The sequence below is a fragment of the Diabrotica virgifera genome, chromosome 1 (assembly GCF_917563875.1).
Source record: "Diabrotica virgifera virgifera chromosome 1, PGI_DIABVI_V3a".
Taxonomy (NCBI): Eukaryota; Metazoa; Arthropoda; class Insecta; order Coleoptera; family Chrysomelidae; genus Diabrotica; species Diabrotica virgifera.
The window spans coordinates 96,074,870-96,096,809 of NC_065443.1; the positions used below are offsets into that span (position 1 = coordinate 96,074,870).

The following is a 21,940-nucleotide window of genomic DNA, read 5'->3' on the forward strand; positions in this document are numbered from 1 at the left end:
CAAAAAATATATACTAAAAAATACAAGTGAGGTAGGGGGTGAGGGTAGTCGTAAACGTCACCATGTATCACCAGAGGAGAGGGGGTTAAAAAATCCTAAAAAAACATCACGTGATTAATGGACGGCCCCATACCAGCCTTTAACTGTCATTGTAATATGATCTGTGATTATCATTATTTATGTTTACTAAAATGAGAGTTTTAACAATATTTTATTTTTGCAGAAGTAAAAACAACAATAACAACACGATTAAAAACATTGTTCCACAAGGTTTAAACACAGATATATCTGCCCAGTCAATATATCCAAACATATTAAACTACCTCCCAACAAAGTTGACTTTGAAGTTACCACAAAAGAATGAAACTCAAGGTGAAGAATCCATGGAAGTGTCCAAAGAAGTTACAACAGTTAAGAAAGTGCCTCTCCGCGTCAAGGCGAACAGAAAACAACTTATCGACAACCCCCTTATTCCATTTGGTATTCTGGTTCCAGACGGCGTTACCATCGCTCCCGTCATAGCAACTCCAGATCACGATAGAGATATTGCGATAGTCCACAATTTCTTTTCTAACCAGTTGTGGAAACCGGAGTACATAGGAGCTTACTCATGAAAACATAGAGTATTTTCCGTCGGTAAGTTGAGATGATATGTCCTGCCTGTCGTACTTAGTACAGTGGAGGCCTGGATTTAAACTTCTAGAAATTAGGGGAGTAGTAATAGACACTGGTAAGATTGTTTTTATGTAGGTCTTACTGTTCTAGAGAACATATTACCACAACGGCATACTACTTTTAAATATATTTATAATAAAGGAATGATAACGAAAAAAATTCCTAAAAGATAATATACACTGATCATTCTGCTAAAGTCAAAGCTACGTGGACGAGTACCTACCGAACAAGTAAGAAAATTTTATAAGGAGAGAATTCGGTTGTTTTATTTTACTCCTTTAAAACACTAAGGTCTAGTTCCCACGGCATCGAAACAACTGTTTTAAAACCGTCTGAAACTGATTGCACTCGCAACTATTTTATTACCTCGGCAGCGTAAAAACTAGTGATGTTGAAAAAGTAACTATTCGTTACAAAGTAATTACTATACAGAAAGGCAAATCGTTACTTTGATTACTTTGATTAATCTGATTAATTCGTTACTTCGTACCAATCGTATCAGAGCGAGTACCTATTGTATCTACAATCGGTTGATATCGGAATCGGACCGGTACTCCACGAGTATCTACCATAACAACAAAATGGAAGTCAGAATAGATGGACAACTTACAGAATCTATAGATATAGGCAGCGGAATAAGACAGGGAGACTCATTGAGTCCTATGCTCTTCAATTTAATCATGGATGTTTATGTACTTTAGGATGCATTGTATACTGCAATTAAGCATTTCCACCCATTTTTCTATTGAAAATTTTTCCTGTTTCACTATTTCCCTAATCATTTATTTTTTCCTAAATGCCTTGGTCTATGTGTATTTTATTGTTATTATTCAAAAATCTAAAATAATATCTGCCCGGGCCAAAAAATTAGTGGAATTTATAAAAAAAATTCATTTTTAATTATTAATTAGTCTGGACAAAATTATGTCGGGCACCCCTTGTTTTTAATAATTTTTAACATAATAGATTACATATCATTGAATTTCTATCCATTAAATATATCGGTGAAGGTCGTTGTTCTATCGGATCTTATACGAAATACTGAGAAATGCGATTCTCTATATGATTACCGGTACAGAAATACAAAAGTAATCATAGTGATCAAAATATCCTACTAATACAAAATATGTACTGAGAAATGTGATTCTCCATATTGTGATTACCGGTACTCAAATACAAAAGTAACAAAAGTAATCAAAATAATCAAAGTAACGAATACTGTAAATTATTACTATATACAAAAGTAACGATTTGTAACGATTACTCGAAAGTAACTATAATCAACATCACTAGTAAAAACACGAGGATTCGCCCACCAGGCGATCTGTCTGAAATGGGTTTCCAACTAGTTTTCAACTGTCGATTTAAAACAGTTGCGTTGTGGACGCTGGACCATAGATGTAAATGAAAAATTAGAACTTTTCTGCAATTAAAATAAAATAGACAATAGACAACCGAACTTTCGTCTATATTATATTCCCAAACTTTGGTGGTTTATGTTCTGCTGTAAATGGTACGTTAGTTGTTGGTTTCCGGGCAAATTCATTTATTTATTATATGACTTTAAAGTCGGTTCATGTTCCAGATATTACAAAACAATCATTTCATTTAATGACAAAAAATTCAATTGTCTTCAACATATGAAGTATGGCTATTAAATGACGAGATTTGGCACTATAAAACGCTTTATTTTGATTCCGTACATATTCACTTATAGTAGGGGAGCGAAGTATGCTAAATGTGCAGTCACTCTAGCACTTAGGGGACCTATTGGGTTGTAAAGAGTAGGTCCTAAAACCAAAAAAAGTTAAGTAAAGTTTTCCATTTTAGTGGGGACTTTCCATTTTTAATTTAATTTTCCATTTCCAACAATCGTTTTTTCTGATTATAGCGCCATCTATCCATCATTTGAAAAAAATGTTTCGAATAAAAGTTGCTTATTTTTACGTAAAGAATCCAAATCTGGAATAAAAATTTGGGGCTCCTATTTAAGATTTTAAAGCACCCCCACCCCACCTCCGTGGCGGGTCGTGTTTAGTATCATTCGATAGATTTTTCAAAAATATTTATTAAGTGTATTTCGCAGTTTTTCGATCTAATGTTTATTTTGCGAAATATCGCGGTATTTGTATTTAAAATTTTAAATTCATCCCCCACCCCTTTGGGTGGGGGTCATGTTTGGTATCATTCGATAGATTTTCGAAAAATATTGAACACGTATTTTTTAGTTTTTCGATCTAACGTTCATTTCGCGAATTATTCATTTTTTTTGTGAAACTTTTTAACTCACCCATTTTCTTACGCCCCGCTCAAATCGTCAGATTTTTGAAACATACACTGTTTTGCATGTCCTTAACTTACCTTATCTTAATCTGACAATTTCGAGTATTTTTAAGGATAGATTTTTTTTTCGTGCCCCCCTTAACGAGTTTCCCTGTGTTACGAGCTAATATATGGTAGAGGTACATCTGCAGGGCACCAGGTTTCTCCTCATATGATAATCTGACGCGCTCGAGTAACTGCAAAAATCCCCGTTTGGGCTCCCCTACCATTATTAATAGCTTCAATATACACCCTCATTCAACTCTAAAACTCTTCTTGGGATTCTTCCGTTGTTTAGTCTTGCACGAAGTCTTCTTTTGTAACCTTATACAGGACGCGTTCTTTATTCTCTTTCACAACTTCAAAATGGATTCAAATATTCTTCATTTTAATGCAGACTTCACGGTAGGGAACATTAATTGCATGTTACGACACTGCAACCCTGTACTTGGCTAGAAACCTAGACAATGCAGAATTTGCACAGAATTTTGCATGTTTGCATTTTTATTTTAAATTTTGTAGTACGCATTCTATATCAGTTCCTACTGTTTCAGCGATGACACGAATTCTTAAAGATCAAAATAAAATAAAAATGTTGCAATGCGAAGGCAAAATAATCTTACTTTTCAACTAGAATACGGAGCGCAGTCCAGTCCTCTGAATTGCGATTTTCGGCTCTTATTGGAGCCTCATCGGAGAGAACGCAGGCGCTGTTCTCCATATCCTAAATGACCAGCACCGAGAGTTTTTCCCACCCATTGCAACCGAAGTGAAGGTATTAGGTGACTAGCGTCATCTGGCAATTGAAAGATGAAGTAGTTTTCAATCCTAATAGCACCAGGAAAGTGGTGCGAATAGTTTTCAATTTAAAAATCTTTTAGTAATGTTTTTAATATTTTCAATATTATTAATTTTGCTATTAGGATTGAAAACTACTTCATCATTCATCTCTTAAAGATCAATTCAGAATACTGATTTTTCGATATTTTTAACGTTTTCTAGACCATCTTAATCTTCTTCTAGAATCTAGACACTTCTTTGAATGAATTCTGTTTCAGTGGCGTTTTTTCCAACTTCTATATGAAATTTAACAATGCCGTGCTGCTCACCACTCATCTCGGTACACTTCAAATAACGTTTTCCGATTGAATTAACAATAGGAGCAAGCATCGCGAGATCTTCATTGATGATATCTAACTGGATTATTATCCAATGTTTGAGATCTTCGACGGTTTCGATCTTCGTTCTTAAACTTTGTTCTTAAGCATGCCCCAGGTTGAGAAATCCATAGGAGTAATGTCTGGCGAGCTTGGAGGCCTCGGTTCGTTTCCACGTCTACCGTTCAATCCAGAAAAATAGTGATTTAGCATAATCTAGCTTCTTAATTGCAATCCTGGCAGTAAAACAGTTTTAATAAAAACACAAGTTGTTATAGCGTAAACTTAACGCGATTGTTCTTTGCTGTTTCACTCGAAACACGACTTAACGCACGAAAAAAAACGGTATTCATTCGTATCGAGGTCGAATAGCAAGTTGACTTATGCCCAGTCGGCCGTGGTGCTAGGTAAGGGAGAGAGTGGTGGATATATATTTATTTACAGAAGCGAGAGCATGCTCTCAAGCTACAATTCGCTGAAGTTGACTGGCTTTTGGCGCACGCATACTTCTTTTGTATCAGTGTCAATCTCGTTATTTGACAGACACATCTCGTAGTTTAAAAACTGTAACATTATCGTAAACTAAATATATAAAATATAACTTTGTTTTCTGTTAATGATTCGATAATAAAATACACATGTTATTCATTTGACTACTAATCTGTTGTGTATGCAGACAATATTACAGATACTAAATACTATATAATAATTTTGTATATTATATAGCTTTTATGTAAAAATAAACATGATGCAGATTCCTATTACCTATACCTGTTTAAATAAGTTCAGTGTTACAAACAAGAAGTTTAAATCCGAACTACCCTGTACATATTGATCAATTCATTTTTACAAAAAAAAAGTTTATGTATTGTTATTTATATTCATAGTTTATTTTATAGTTACTAACTTGTTTCACTATATAGTTATTTGTTTGATCGTTTATTCTTGTGATAGATGTAACATTTCATGGCAAAAAAAAACGCTATATGAAATATGCTGTATGAAATACCTACTATTATTGCCCGGCCATTGGCCACGTACGAGAACATATAGTTCCTATACCCACTAAAGGATATATACTAATTTTTATTGCATATACATGGCACATTCGAAAAGAAAATAGTGAAATAATGCAAATATGCCCTTTTCTATCTTAATTCAAAGTTTAACTGAAACCACTTTATTATTGTGTTCCAAAAATGTAATGTAAAATAAGATCTAAATTACAGGTGTCATTCATTTTGTAAGAGTCTCGTGCAGTCCCATTGAATCTATTGTAAACCTAAAACACAACAAAAAATTAGCAACAGAGAGGTAACATTATTTGATATGCATTTGTGATTAGGATTTGCAAACCCTACACCTTATTCATACAGGAATTCATTCAGTAGGTACATATAACCATTTTAAGAAAGCTATGTTAAATCTACGAACCTACCAAATGTAAGGTACTTCTAGATCAGCAAATAATACAAGAAATGTAGTTAACCCTAAATGCATAATTTTTTTGAAGACCGGCCAAAAAAAACCAATATATTTTTAATGTAAAAAGTGATCCTAGTGCGCAGGGCAGCCCAACTAGTACTTACATTTATCCGATTACTCAAATAATCGTCACGAAACTGTCACTGGACGATTACAATTTTTGTTGGAATAATTCGAAGCACGATGCAATGAACGATCATTTTTTTTTGTTGGAACGTATTTTCTTTACTGCGCAGGAGCGTAATATATAGGTACTATATTGAAAAATGAGCGAGTCAGAATATTAATACGTAAATTTGTCAGAAAGCGGCTCACAAGTAAGAGAAAAGTCGAAACTGAAGTAGAAAAAATATTATATTTTATATTTAAATGAGTAAGTGAAAGTATAGCTTGCAATCCCATGTAAATGATAAATATAATTAAAACAATTGCTTTTTGCTTTCACATTATTATTTCCAATGCCCGATTGCATTCGAGTGTGAAAAATTAGAGCAACATAGAGTACAACGCCGCTCGATTTATCTCGAGTGTGTACAGTTTGGCCAGTTTAGCGCGCTCGAATCAACTCGAGCGTGCAATTAAGGGGTTAAAGCAGTTAGTTCTGAAGATATTGAGACATGAGGAAATAGGTTGCAAATCCATAGTAAGCCTAAACAATCAATAGGTCAAAATAAACAGTTAATAAAACTACAGTTAGACAAACAATAATACTACCCACAATCAGAAATATCATCAATGAACAGGTTGGAAATGAAGATACAAGGACAGTTGACATAAAATAAACATGGAAGAGGAAGAAAAAACTATTTAACAAAAAATTTAATTTGCTATTATTTAAAGTTGAGAACACAAAAGTAGACAAGAAGGTATCTTAATATTGTTCTGAAGATGTGTTAGAATATAATGTATTTAAAACTAGGTCTGGAAGCGGAAACGGCTAATAAATTATTTTATAATTTCCAAAAATATATTTTATGGGGCATCATCCTATTCTACTACATGAATATATTATAATGTGGTCTAATTCCGTTATCCCCTTGCTGTAGTGCTCCCTTGTAGAAAGAGCTGCAAGACGCAGCGACTTTTTTATGGGAAGAAAAGCACTGACCAACAAAGGGGTGTTTTTTGAGAATAGCTGAAAGCCCGAGCTAGCAGAATCTGGGGGAAATGGATGCTCCATCATTTAAAAGTACATATATGTACATACATCAATTTCATAAGGAGCAAACGACTGTCAATCTGAATAATGGTAAAGTGGACAGTGAAAAGAGTTAAAACAACCTTTTACACTGCAAGGCTTAAAGATATCAGTCAGAACAGAGGAGAAAAAAGGCTTCGATGTCGTACTAATTCATATATTGTTGGATACGTTTCGTTTTGTGTTTACAAAACATTATCAGTCCATTTATATGTGAAGTATTAATATTACATGGTAAAGACAACAGTTCTGAGTAAGTGGTCCTCCAATTTGCAAAAATCACATTAATGAAAAGGTGGTGATTTACAAAAAGCACGAAAATTATCTCCTAACATAAAATGAGACATGCTGATTAATAGGCAAATAATAACTAGGGCTCCAAGTGTGTCTAAGAAATTACACCTTTGCTATGTAACACTTAAATTAAGATTACGTAGGCAACACTGGCATATTATAAGAAGCTTATTTTGAAAAAACAATAAAAGTTTGCTTGTCTTTTTTGAATACTCCGGAGAAAAAATGCCACATCACAGTATAGTCTATTGGACTAGGTGTTACAACGTTGCACTGATTATTATTATTAGGGTGTATATCCACAGCAATTCCACCGTATGAAAAATATAAAAATGGACAAAACACAAACACAAAATTAACATTAAATACCGGCATTTCGTCAACTCGCCATTTTTGTGTCAAATATATCAATTTCTCCATTGTGAGTTACTTTTAAGACAACTTAATGATAATTTAGTGGACTGCAAAGCTTAATATAAACCCATTTCAAACAGTCCAGAAATGCATGGCGAGATTTTTAAGAAATGGGCATATATTGTATTATTTCACTCTCAGGTGATACATTTGTCAAAACTATTGTGATGCCTATAGCCAAATAAACCAAGGCAGTAATAAGTATGTTTTTATTTTTCGATAACTGCAGAAGAGTAAAACAATTATTTTTATATCAGTATAGGTACATGAAAACTGTTCTTAATATAGAACGTTTCCAAATGCGTTTTTCTAGGAACAGTTTACACGATATGATGAAAATCAATAAAATATTATCTATTATGCCCTTCTAGGAAAAGTTTAAATAAGACGATAACTTTTGATACCATTTTATATCCTACCAGATTAAAACAATGGAAAACCTTCTCTGGTTACACCATCCGAGGCTTCTAAAAATGCAAGCCATGCGGATTCTGAGACTATAGGAAAATGAGGGAATTTTACAATTTATAATTCACATCCCATCTGTTCAGGCGGTAAATTTCAAGCGAGAATGGTTCCTTTAGCCAAATAGAGTAAATATATAAATTACTGAAAATGTTTATTCATTTTTAATAAATATTAAATGTTTATTGTTCATAGGTGCTATTAGATGTGTAAATTTTTATGTACAAACAATTTTGGTATATATGAAGTATTGCCTTATACATACATAGCAGAAAAATATTGATTGGTTGAATTTGATACATAATACATATATCAGATTCAAATTATGTCCCCCATATAGACCGACCAGTATTGAGGATACATTTCTCTTGAACAAGAATCTTAAGTTCAAATCTTGTGGAGAGTTGTAGTTTAAAATTTTCAATGATACATATAAATGGTGGCAATGAGACAATCTGCATAACTGATAATACTCCGGCGAACATCCATAGACTACGTCGTTGAAAAGGGGAAGGGGGGTCTTTGTTTATTACGACGGCATACGACAGGGGGGAGGGGGCCATGAGTGCACATCCGACGTCGTTTGATGTTCACGAATATAAAAATATACCCTATTGTAGGTAGGATTCAAAATAATTAGTAGGTATATTACTTTTATTGCATACTTTTCATTTCGTTTTTATCACTCACAGCCTTAATAATATTGCTAGAAGTTTTGTACAGAATAACAAACAATAAAACATTGTTCTATATATTTAAATAAACGCTTCTATACAGAACAACGTCTGGAAGCAATAAATATTAAACTGTTCATTTATTTACTGAATACTCTGTGTGAAACAATAATTATTATTCTACAATAATGAATAGAAATGAAATATTCTATTTTATTTAGTTAGTACATTGTATTTATACTTAATAAAAGAAATGGTATTGAAATGAAAACAAAATAAGTATCAAGATTTATATGATGCAGTTAAGAAAGCATAGGAACTCCAATAAAGCTAATTAGTTGTACAGTGAATTGAGAGAAAAAAGTATGCGGATATTAATGAGCTACACAGTAATACTGATTTGGATACATTCGTAAATAAACTTTAAGAGCTAATTTTAAAATATAAAGAAATAACATGGAATTTAAAAAAAATCACTAAAAAGGGGGGTTATGAGTTGCAATTGCGACGTCGGAATAAGAGGGGGGGGGTCTACTGTAAACGACGCTTTACGACGAAGGGGGGAGGGTATTAAAAAGTCCAAAATTTTTACGACGTAGTTTATGGATGTTCCCTAACAGTTAGCAACAAGTACCACCTCGCAGATACGTCAATGAATGAATGACAAGCCTGGTCGTTTCGCCTGTCGAAGAAGTCTGGTAACTTGAGGCGAAAGTACTTCATTTCTTTCGCGCAGTTCGCCATAAGAATGTATTGGTATGTTCTTCCTGCATTATTAACCTAAAATCAAAAACAGTTTTCCATTGGATACTAATGTAAATAACACATGTACTTAGCGTTGGTTTAAAAAATTCTACCCTTCTGCAGTTACCTTCTGCTTTTACAATTTTTATAAAAATGTTGTGGATAAAATATTTATTAAACTTAAGTATAGATGTAAAAAAGTTGTAATAACACGTTATTGTCTAGTGCCTTACAAAAAAAAAACGAAAAATCAAAACACTAAATTTTATACATTCTTCATATTTTTAACATATTTTTCACCAAAAACTATTGACAATCTTCCATTGTTGTAAGTGATAACATACCATATTAAGTTTGTTTTATTTTATTTTAATTTACTTAGGCATACTTACTTAAAAATTGATGGAATCAAAGCTAGGATTGATACTTTCTAGTGGTATTGAAAGAAAATGCTGCCAAACGAAATAAGAATTTTGTACCTGAACGTTTACAGTGTATATTTTTAATAACTTTGGTACTTATAATGTCGAAATATCAGAAGAGATAGTAATATTTTTAAGACACATTATTGCTAGATCGAATCTTATCTTTGGTTCCCGGAATATATGTAGAGAAAATCTTTGAGCGGGTGGGACAATCGGTAGTAAGGAAAGAATAGATTCTGCACTATCAGTAGTCAAACAATTTCCAGATATATTAGACAGCAAATTGTTTCTTCTTCTCTAAGTGCCGTCTCCCAATAGGAGGTTGGATATCATCATCACTATCTTTACTCTATCTACCACTGCTCTGAAGAGTTCTATGGAACTGCATTCAAGGACGGATCCAGATGGCCCCCATGGTCCCCTCCGAGAATTTAAAAAAATATAAATTTAAATATTTGCTAGACAAATAAAAGTACTTTAGTAACGATAAGTTTTGAATGTCTTTATGGCACTCAAAAGTGTGTGAAAAGTGCCTTAAAACTCACCATTTTATCCCTAATTTTTAAAATGTTCTCCAGACCCCCACACGAAAATCGGCCCTGGATTCGCCCTTGACTGCATTTAAACCAGTCCCTTAAGTTTTTCAACTATGACACTCTTCTTCTTCCTGTACTACTTCCTCCTCTTACCTTTCCCAGTATTATCAGTCTTACCATTTCATATCGCTGTCCCCCTCATTACGTGACCCAGATATTGTAACTTTCTTATTTTTATTGTTGTTTTTATTTCGTATTCTTTGCCTATTTCTTGCCATACTTCCGTGTTCGTTTTCTTCTGTGTCCATGCTATTCTTAGCATCCTTCTGTAACACCACATTTCAAATGACTAGCTTATTTATGTGTTCTTGCTTCAATGTCCAACTTTCAAGTCCATATTGCAGTATCGATCGAAAAGACGTATCATCTCAGAGGTACTCTCAGTTCTAATCTAAGGAACAAATTGTTTAGTGGAGTAAAAAAAAACAACGAATTTCGATTGAAATATTGTTCAGGTTATTTCAGATAATTTCGAAATAATTCACTATTTACAGACATTCCAATATATAGAGGTCTCTGAGCTATTGATGTTTTATGTGTTAGACCAGCCAAGTTATAGAATAAGAATACATTATCACTATCATTATCACCCATTATAATTGTAGATATTCTCCTTCTCATAGGTATCTTTCAGTGCGTCACAGTTTTTCGATTTCTTTCTAACGAATTAAATTGTATGTCACAGAAAAAAGATACGTTCGTGATTAAAATCATTTATAACATTTAATGTCGTTGTTATAGATGGCGTTATAATCGAACAAAAAATGATTTATGTATTATCTATACGACTATAATCTGTACAATTTATAAAACTATACAAATTAAAGAATTTTTTTAAAGAAACCTTTGTATAAATTAAATAAACACAATTGATTTGTTTTTATACCAAATTACTATTACGATTCTGACAACTGTCAGTTTTAATTAAAATGTCATGCTATGATATGATTCGCTACATTATTAAAATCATATTACATCATTAATGACACACTGAAAGAATGAGAAGAACTTTAAATTATAGTCGTATAGGTAATCAGTAAATCGGTAAACCTAAATCTTTTTTTTTTCGATTATAGCGCCATCTATCAACAACTGGAATAACTGTTATATGTACATGTGTATGTATCACGGCGAGCCTTTTTTTCTGTCACTTGCGTCACACTAAAAAAAGCCTCTCAGAAGAACCATACACATTTTTCTACACAATCTGTTGTTTTGTTAAAACAAGCTATTTTACTTACCTAAAATAATAAAAGCGTCAAAAGATATATCGTTTTCAAAATACTTACTATTAAAATCCACAAAACAAAAGACCATTTGTCTTTCCAAGGTTTGCTAAGATTATATGATTTTCATATCTACCCATCCTGAAGTTTCGTGTTTTGATGATATCCATTAATTTTCTATATTGTATACTTACTTCACATTTCACATTGCTCAGTTCCTGTAGAACCTGGATCTGATCAACCATGTGCTTCCATTGGTCTCGAATGTCACGGCATCACTCTTTCAGTCCCGAACACCAGGCTGTACCAGATCTTCTCAATGTCGTCCAGCTATCTCCTTCGTTTCTTTCCAGATGGTCTTTGCGAGGTGGTGAATTTCAAGAACTCCTCGCCAGCATCTTCTTCTTCAAGTGCCATCTCCGCTACAGAGGTCGGCAATCATCATAGCTATTCGGACTTTAGAGACGGCTGCTCTGATAAGTTCATTTGATGTACATCCTCAGGTACATTTTCTTACGTTTCTTTTTCCTTGGATCTTTCTCTGCATAATGAGTTGGAACAAGTTATATCTCTCTCCACGTAATATATCCGAGATATTTTAATTTTCTGGTTTTTATTGTATTGAAACTTCCGTTTCAATTCATCTTTCTCAGGAGCCTCTTTGTTTGTGACGTGTTCTGTTCATGATATTTTCAGAATTCTTCTATACACCCACGACTCGAATGATTCCAGTTTTTTCATTGATGTCGCATTCAGGGCCGTAGCTTTCATTCCATAAAACTAAGTTGAGACAACGTAGCAACTAGCCAACCTTACTATTAGCTCTGCATAGCTCACAATAAACATTGTGTCATCCAACCTGTTCTCTTTAAAAGTTTAATGGCTCAGGCCAGTCGAATCAGTTTCACGGTAACTGTCACCTATCAGATAGTGGTACGCTGCAACAGTTTGAACTAATATATCTGGAACAGTTTGTATAAAATAATAGTACTAATCGTAAATAGTAAAAATAAATGGTGCATTTGTAAAAATTAGATCCGGAGGAAATGACTTAAGAAGTCCCATATTTATCCGTATTTAATTTTTAAGTACGTTGTAGACTATACCACTACTTAAACACTTTTTTGGTAAAATAGTAGTAAAAAGAGGGTTTTGTACATAATAAAAATATTTTATTATACAATTAAAAGTTTTATATAGGATGTACCCCAAAATAAGTTACTTATATACAGGGTATCTGTGTAAAGTTTATATATCTATATACTTTGTTATGAAACAGTTTAGGGAAACACTTAAACTCTAAATCTGGTGATAGATATTTTAACCAGTCAGAAGAGTACGTAGATTATTTATGAATCGGTCAGATACAAAATATTTTGTTAAGGAACTTAACTAAATTGTCTAGTAACACTGGCATTTCTGCCACCTTTAGTTCTTCTTATTTTTGAATGGGTTCGTTTACTGTAAAAAAGGTTTTTACAACGTGATAGGAGACATTAAAACATTACGATTTCATAACTGAAAATATGTCACCAAATTGATAGCTTCCTTTTCTTTCGGCAGATAGTGAAATAAACAAAAAAATCATATCTGAATGTGTCGAATTAGGAGTAAGGTGATCATTTTTGCTATCCGTCCTATATTTGATAATATTCTAAATTATCCAAGGTGCAGACAAAGTCAACCTGTATATTATATAAACAAAAATTTATGAAAATATATATGACTGTACCTACCTGTCCCTGACTAACGAGCAAAAATGACGAAATAGGCGTGTCTGATAAGAGACGTGGAACTCGAAATTGTACAATAACATGCTAGTTTTTGAACAAATTTCGAATAGAGAAATTGGCAGAGTTTCGTATATTCTAGGCAGCGGTGTACTGAGCATGGTTCCGCGGAACCAGGACCCGGGCCCCGCAGGTGCCTGCTCTAACGCGCTTTTTGCTTCTTTTGTTTCTAATTTGATGGGGACATTTTTAACTAGACAAGTACACACTAGGAAATGTAACTGCTTAATAAATTTTAATTTTTGTGTAGGTAGTTATAAATAAAAACAAAGAATACCTATTCGTCAAAAAATTTGAAAACAAAATTTATTAAGAAACACAGGGACGCTTTTGTAAAGCTAAATTCTAACGACGAGGTTGAAGCTTACCAATTTAAACGTCAGCAAAGAGAGATATAATATAAATAGTGAAAAAGAACAAGAGCGCAGTTACCACCCTACAATACTGTAAAATTAGTAAATATTTACTTTGTGATAAAATGGGTCGAAGCATATGACCCCAAGAATAAAGGTACCCAAAAAGGTACACCCCGCGAGTAAATGGACTTAGCTTGAGTTTTTATAAATATATGATATATTTTATGATATGATGACTTATACATATTTAATGTTTATTTAAAAATTTTTGCTATACAATGTGTCTTTATGGGCGGGCCCTCATCCCAGCTGGAACCAGGGCCCGCTGACCTATCGGTACGCCACTGATTCTAGGTATACAGTATCGTGCAAATGAAAGGAATAAATTCGTTGTTTCGTAAGCCGAAAAATCCTGAAACAGGTCGCTAATCAATTTGACATATTTAAACCACTTATATGATTGTCTAACCACAATATCTTAATTTTAGATCCAACCTCTTTGATGTATTGGTCTTTCATAAGATTTTACTTTTAAAAATACACATTATAAATACTTTTACATTTGTAAATCTGTTTAGATGAAGATCACGATTTTGTTTGTAAAAACCTGATTACGTAAATGCCCATTATCTTCGTTTTGTACAGATGTATTTGTTATAAATAAATAAATTATTAGTTCTGTTTGTACAATTTATTGGTTCTGTTTGTATATTTTAATGAAGCTTTGGAAATCTTTGTGCACACAGTATTTTGTAAATTTTATATTACTATTTTTATATTTTATCTCTGTTAGCTTTTTAGTTTACCAAAGAGTTTTTCTGGTATTTGTTATTAGCAAAAAAATATTTATTTGAAAGTAGACATTTGTAACAAGCCACGCATCTTAGTCACTACATAATCATCACCGAATGCAGAATTAAAAGTGGGGAGAATACGGAGGAAAAAATAATTGAGAATATGACTGTTTTAGAACAATGATTTCGTAAGAATAATAAATTCCCTGTTAATAGTGTATAGAAAACCATCTACAAAATCTTGATATTATAGCGTTCAGATGGCCAAAAAAAAAATAAAAAAAAGTCCTAAAGTTTAGGATACCAGTCAATGCACAGTAAGTCTTGAATAATTTTTACTTATAATTACACAAGAGCTCTAAAATTACCGATTTGTATCTCGAGTGACACTTTGACAGTTTTTATTTCTCGGAGAGGGAAATTCTGTCAAATTGTCACGACGGCAATACAAATCAGTAATTTTAAGAAGTCGAATTCGGTAAGATTAGTTCATGAATAAAACTGTTTAAAAACATTTTATTGATTGGTATTACTTCTTTACAAGCCTGTAGTTGTATACAAGAGTTGTATAAGTTTTGTAGAGAAGTGTAATAATATAATTCTTAACACATTGAAACATCTATCCCACTCAATACCTTTTCATTTACCTTTACCTAACCTGAATTTTGACTTAAATGTTTTTGATTTAAATTCTGATTCAGATTTAACTTTGATATTATTACCTAAGGTGTTGCAGTTGGAGTATTGATAATTTGTTCAAAGACTAGTGTCTTTTCATCACACATTACATTAACCTTTTATGTTATAAATACTTTATCATTATCATTGTAAACGTTGTAGTACTGACGCATTCGTTATTATTTATTTCGCCCGGGTAGTATGTCAAATATCAAACATTCATTATTCATATCCGAACAGTATACTTTTATCACCCCATATATCACATGAACCAATTTGTTATTATATTTAACCATGTGCGGGATATTTTATTTGTTTAATTGTTGTAATTCATAAACAATATTTTGCCAATGGACATTAATTTAGCTGACAAAGTAAAACCTTTGATCTTTTTGTCGTGTGGGCTATGACCCAATTCATGTTGCCAACAAGAGAGAATACATTTTAGAATCAACTCAACCAGGCCAGATGTGCCTTTAACTTCGTTCCTTCGAGTCACTTAAGGGCTCCCGGGGTAGAGTGTGGTAGTGAATTAGACAATCGCCTTATTGATATCTTCGTCTGAATCTTTGCTAAACCTGCTCATGGTGTTCACTTTGACAAGTTATAAAAGATAAATTGTGATTAATGTCACTGAATGTTTAATTTTGAATCTGCGTGACAACGAAGGACGCCTGCCGCACTACTTGACGACGTGTAATCACCAAAAATTATTACCTCTGAAATTTTGATTTCTATAGGATTCTATTGGTCAAAATCTATATGAATGAAATAATCAATTTTATGCATCAAAAATTATTATTGGATGTTATTTTAGTTTTAAACGGAAGGAAAATATGCTATGAATACTTTATTTTTGTTCTATATTCTCTATATGTTTCATAGGATTAAATTGATCTGTTTGATACCACGAGATCTATCCACAGCCAATAACCAATTTCCAGGAGCGTCATTTGAAATTTTGATAGGGGGGGCAAGCATTATCTATACAATACATTATATATGCAAACATAATACAAAATTGATCAATTTTTTGTAAATTTCAGTCATTTTCAGGGCCAAATCTGCCCCATATCAAATGACGCCCCTGCCAATTTCTGTACCTATGTATTATTACATTGTAATATAGTTTGCATCTCTTGACATTCCAGCGACGAATGCTACTCCCATTAAAGCTATATCTGGAGTGTATAACCGAAGTATGCACAGACCAGTTCTTCTTCTTGTAGTAACTTCTCCTGTCGGAGGTTGGCTATCATCACAGCTATCCGTACCTTATTGGCGGCTGCTCTGGAAATATCTACTAAGCTAACCACTCTCTTAGGTTACTCAGCCAGCAAATTCTTCTTCTACCTATGGATCTTTTACCCTTAATTTTACCTTGTCACACAGACCAGTAAGATCAGCTAATAATTGACATATGAAATCATTGTTAGATATGAGTTATATCTCTGTATGTTGTTTGTATGATATGAGTTCTATAAGAGATCTACAGTTGTCTTCAGGAAGTCATATCTTAAATGTGCAATATTTTTTAAAACTTTCATCCGATGTTACCTACTGTTAAGGTTTATGAGAAATCTGTTTCCTATCTCAGTTGTGATGAAAATTATTTTGTTCAATTTTTATTGGTATTTTCGTTTCATTGTGAGCCTTATATTTTTTGAAAGATCTGATATATTATGTTTCTAATGTAGTATCTTAACAAAATCAGTACTAGAAAAGGGAAGATGGCATGTTAAATTCAGCATTTATAGAGCACCGGATTTCTCTGAACAGGGGATAATGTTTTAACATGCACAAAAGATCATAACTAACCATTCCTAAACTTCAAAATTTACGACATATTATGTTATGCTGTTAGATTCAAATTAACAGAAAATGATTGAATCGAAACACAATACAACCTGCCATATCCGGACGGTTCTGCGGCGTCCGGATCTACCGAAATCTACCGAGAAAGGCAGTCCTGCTGTTGGACAACGCACTAAAAGATGGCGAAATAATGTATTATAGAATCTATAAAACGTGTCTATCGACGAAAGTTATTGACGGCGTTGATTACTGGAATGTATGAAGGAGAAAACGTCTCAGAGACTGTAAAAGAAGTAGTGGTCTTGATATCCGGATTTTTTCATATCCGGATCGGTCTGTCGCCACATTGATCCGGATATGGCAGGTTTGACTGTATTTCGATTCTTTAATTTTGTATGGTATGTGTGCCATTCGAAGGCAAAACTGTAATAGATACAGAGAAGCTGATGAAAAATTTTATGGGAACAAATTTGGGTTCCAAAAAAAAAACTAGAAAAAACGCATTGACTTAAAAACTATGATAACTAGAACAATTTCAATAATCGATACATGACACATATTTTACTTAACTGATGAAAATACTTAATTATTTGAGTGAAAGTTTTTGTCCAAAAATGACTGCTATTTAGATCCACAAACATTTGTAAAAGTTAATACTTTTGTCCCTTTATTAGGTTAATATGTTTGTGGAAAATAAAATAGCTCTTCACGTCACATACTTCTTTCTAAAGCTTATCACGCAGGGGAGCTATACTATAATATATATTTCATATGTTACAGAACTATTGCTCACTATAATAAATAGTGAGCCTATATACCGGAACGATAATATATATTTTTATACTTACAATATATTATATAAAAAAAGTATATCTCGAATATGCCTCGTCGAGTAATAATTTATGTTTATATTAAGACATATAGTCCGTCCGCTATAACTTTTCCCATGCGGTACGATTCATTTTCAATCAAACTGAGTCAAAACACAAAGTAAAACGTACGTCGATGTGTGTAGTATATAGTATACAGTATACAAAATGTATAATATACACATCGACGTTCGTTTCAATTTATGTTTTGACTTAATTTGATTGAAAATGAATCGTACCGCATGGGAAAAGTTACAGCTGACGGACTATATGAAGAGTGGAGATATATAACGGTGAAATAAATACAGAATCGAGAAAAATGAGTTTTTATCAGGAAACGGAACTCTGTACTTAACGGCGGATGTAATAATTTATGTTTATATTAAGACATATAGTCCGTCCGCTATAACTTTTCCCATGCGGTACGATTCATTTTCAATCAAACTGAATCAAAACACAAAGTGAAACGTACGCCGATGTGTGTAGTATATAGTATACAGTATACAAAATGTATAATATACACATCGACGTTCGTTTCAATTTATGTTTTGACTTAATTTGATTGAAAATGAATCGTACCGCATGGGAAAAGTTACAGCTGACGGACTATATGAAGAGTGGAGATATATAACGGTGAAATAAATACAGAATCGAGAAAAATGAGTTTTTATCAGGAAACGGAACTCTGTACTTAACGGCGGATGTAATAATTTATGTTTATATTAAGACATATAGTCCGTCCGCTATAACTTTCCCATGCGGTACGATTCATTTTCAATCAAACTGAATCAAAACACAAAGTGAAACGTACGCCGATGTGTGTAGTATATAGTATACAGTATACAAAATGTATAATATACACATCGACGTTCGTTTCAATTTATGTTTTGACTTAATTTGATTGAAAATGAATCGTACCGCATGGGAAAAGTTACAGCTGACGGACTATATGAAGAGTGGAGATATATAACGGTGAAATAAATACACAATCGAGAAAAATGAGTTTTTATCAGGAAACGGAACTCTGTACTTAGCGGCGGATGCTATCTGTTGAGTTTATTTAGAGCTGTTTCCAATGCAACTGTCACTTTGCACGTAATACAGGTTAACGGCCTTGTTGCATAGACCCTTATAATGGAAAAAGCAGAAATATTGATTTTTGTTACTTGGCCCGTTAAATATATGTCCACTCTTCATATTTCGTTCCCCTCTATACTTCTCACTTTTCAGTCTACCAAACCAAAGTGCGGTTTGTTTATGATTTATGACGTAGGTATTGTAAGTTCTAGACGAATACGAAAACGCAGAGCTATGGCATTGCTTAATTAGTTGTTTACTGATTTCTGTTTACAAAATACTAAACATATATTACATATTCTGAAATATATCTGATATCGTTTGTGGGTGTACTTACTATAATATAAATTATATTTAACTATTTAGCTAGCATATATATTATAGTATAGCTCCCCGTTCGTGACAAGCTTAAGTTATTGCTTTAAAAGCAACAGCTCCTCTTGCCTGTTTGACTAGCATCAGATGAATGACTATGATGGGTGGTATTCACGGACATGATGATTGATTCGCTGTGAGCTTACATAAGTGGCCTTATTATATTGTAATATATTCGAGTCAATATAAGAATAAACTTTTTTAAATAAACGTTTATAACATGTTGAATATGTGTAACTAATATCACATTAGTATATACGAGCACTTAGACCTAGAAATATTCAGGGAAATTTGAGAACAATTCAAAAACATATCTCCAAAAATGTTGACAGGCCAAGTAGAAATGAAGTGGAAGTATAGAGAAAATCAAGTGTACGTACTTCTGTGATATTAAAGTGATAATGACAATTGATAACATCTAGGGAATAGTATAAAATATTTTTCATTACTTTAATATGAACTGTTTTGTTTTATAATATTTATATTGTAAAACTTTGTAACATTGACGAAAAAATATTTGGTTCTTACTATTCGATTGATTGTCTACACAATTACTTGCTGTATTGCTTACCATCCGTTTTAAAAGATTCTCTAAGACTGTTTTATGCTATTTATAAATTATTTTCAATATCTCCCATAGATCTTATTTAAAATAAAATTGTAGATTTTACCGGTATTGGTATTGAAATAACATTCAAGTGCAAAACATTCAAGATTTTGTTTGTTTTTCTGATGAAATAACGGTATGGGAGAAAAATAAATGTTGAGAATAAATTGTCAATAGCATATAACAGTCTTTTTAGAAATATTTTTTAATTTTATTTTTACCGCTATACTTGTTAATATATTTATGTTTTCAAATTGTACCTTACATTATAAATAAGTGATTGTTTTCAATAAAAAACTGTTTTGTAAATGTATTTTTTATTTCCTTCCAATTTTTCACATCCCAATTGACATTTTGAATCCCATAAATTTAAATAACAGGATTAGCCCATGGAAACAGGATTGAAAGCTTTTTAGAGCTAAAGTAGCAATTTTAGACTTTTGATGGCATCTGTTAGCATTATCCAAAAGCTATGTACAGCTCTGTTTTTAATATAGTTTACTAGATTGTACTAAAATTGTGAAATGGAAATCCGCATTCCATTCCTGCAAGTCCATTAATGTTGAAAACAATTTATACAATAAAAAGTCTTTTCATTGTAAACGGGTGAGTACGTATCTATAGTATATAAACCTGTTGGATGATTTAAGTGATTTTTTTAATATGTTATAGCCTTATTCATCAACAATATCGCTTTAATAATATTATTGCTAAACAAGTAAGTGTTATTGTATACCGGGTGTAACAATGATAGTGTGTTTTTTCCTCAAAGTTCGGAACACCCTGTGGAATATTCTAGGGTATATAAAATATTGAAATTAAAACTCAACTGCAGCCTTAGGCTTTCTTAACATTTTGCTTTTTGATTCATTCGCTTATGTTGGATAATAAAAAAGTTAGGTATTTTAACAACTAGTATATAACGTTCTTCATCAATACAGGGTGTTTCCAAATAAGTGCTACAAGCTTTAAGGCGAAATTCTGCATGAAAAATAATGACCGTTTCAATTATAAACATATGCCCGCAAATGCTTCGTTTTCGTAATACGGGATGTTGAATTTTTTCTTACCAACTGACGATTTATTTACTGCTCTAAAACCGGTGGAGATATGCAAATGAACTTTGGTAGGTTTTAAGAGGTAGTTATTGCGCATTTTTTGGCATACACTTAAGAATTTTATATTCACCATTGGCGTGCATACGGTTAATATGACCTGTATGCACACCAATGGTAAATATAAAATTCTTAGTTGTATGCAAAAAAAATGCATAAAAACTACTTCTTAAAACCTACCAAATTTCATTTGCATATCTCAACCGGTTTTAGAGCAGTAAATAAATCGTCAGTTTGTAAAAAAAATCAACATCCCGTATTTCGAAAACAAAGCATTTGCGGACATATGTTTATAAATGAAACGATCATTATTTTTCATGCAGAATTTCCCCTTAAAGTTTGTCGCACTTATTTAGAAACACCCTGTATTGATGAAGAACGTTGCTAGTTGTTAAAATACCTAACTTTTTTATTATCCAACGTAAGCGAATGAATCAAAAAGCAAAATGTTAAGAAAGCCTAAGGCTACAGTTGAGTTTTAATTTCAATATTTTATATACGCTAGAACAGCGTTTCCCAAACTTATTTTTCCGTGGCCCGGTTATCTTTGTGTTTATCCTCCGCGACCCACTATTTTTTTGCATACCCTGGTGTGTGTGTACAAGAAAACATATTTAAATATTTATTACAGTTATATTTTAATAAAGAATCATTAGCTCAAACAATGTGTGTGTTTTGTGTTTTATTGGCACTGGTTTTTCAGAACCAACTGGCCAGTTTAGCCCAAACAAAAATGTAATAAAAAAAATAAAAATCAAATGCTTTATTAATGAGAAATATCGTTTTTGG

At 32.6% G+C, this 21,940-nt stretch overlaps 1 protein-coding gene across 1 annotated transcript in view; it reads left to right on the forward strand.

Moving 5' to 3' along the window:
- Window positions 1-20,345, forward strand: part of LOC126889304 (uncharacterized) — a 79,832-nt gene extending 59,487 nt beyond the window's left edge. Inside the window, exon 3 of the mRNA XM_050657475.1 lies at window positions 224-20,345. Within this exon, the coding sequence (XP_050513432.1) occupies window positions 224-614 (391 nt within the window). The 3' untranslated portion in view covers window positions 615-20,345. The remainder of the gene's footprint in view (window positions 1-223) is intronic.
- The last annotated feature ends 1,595 nt before the right edge of the window (window positions 20,346-21,940 follow it).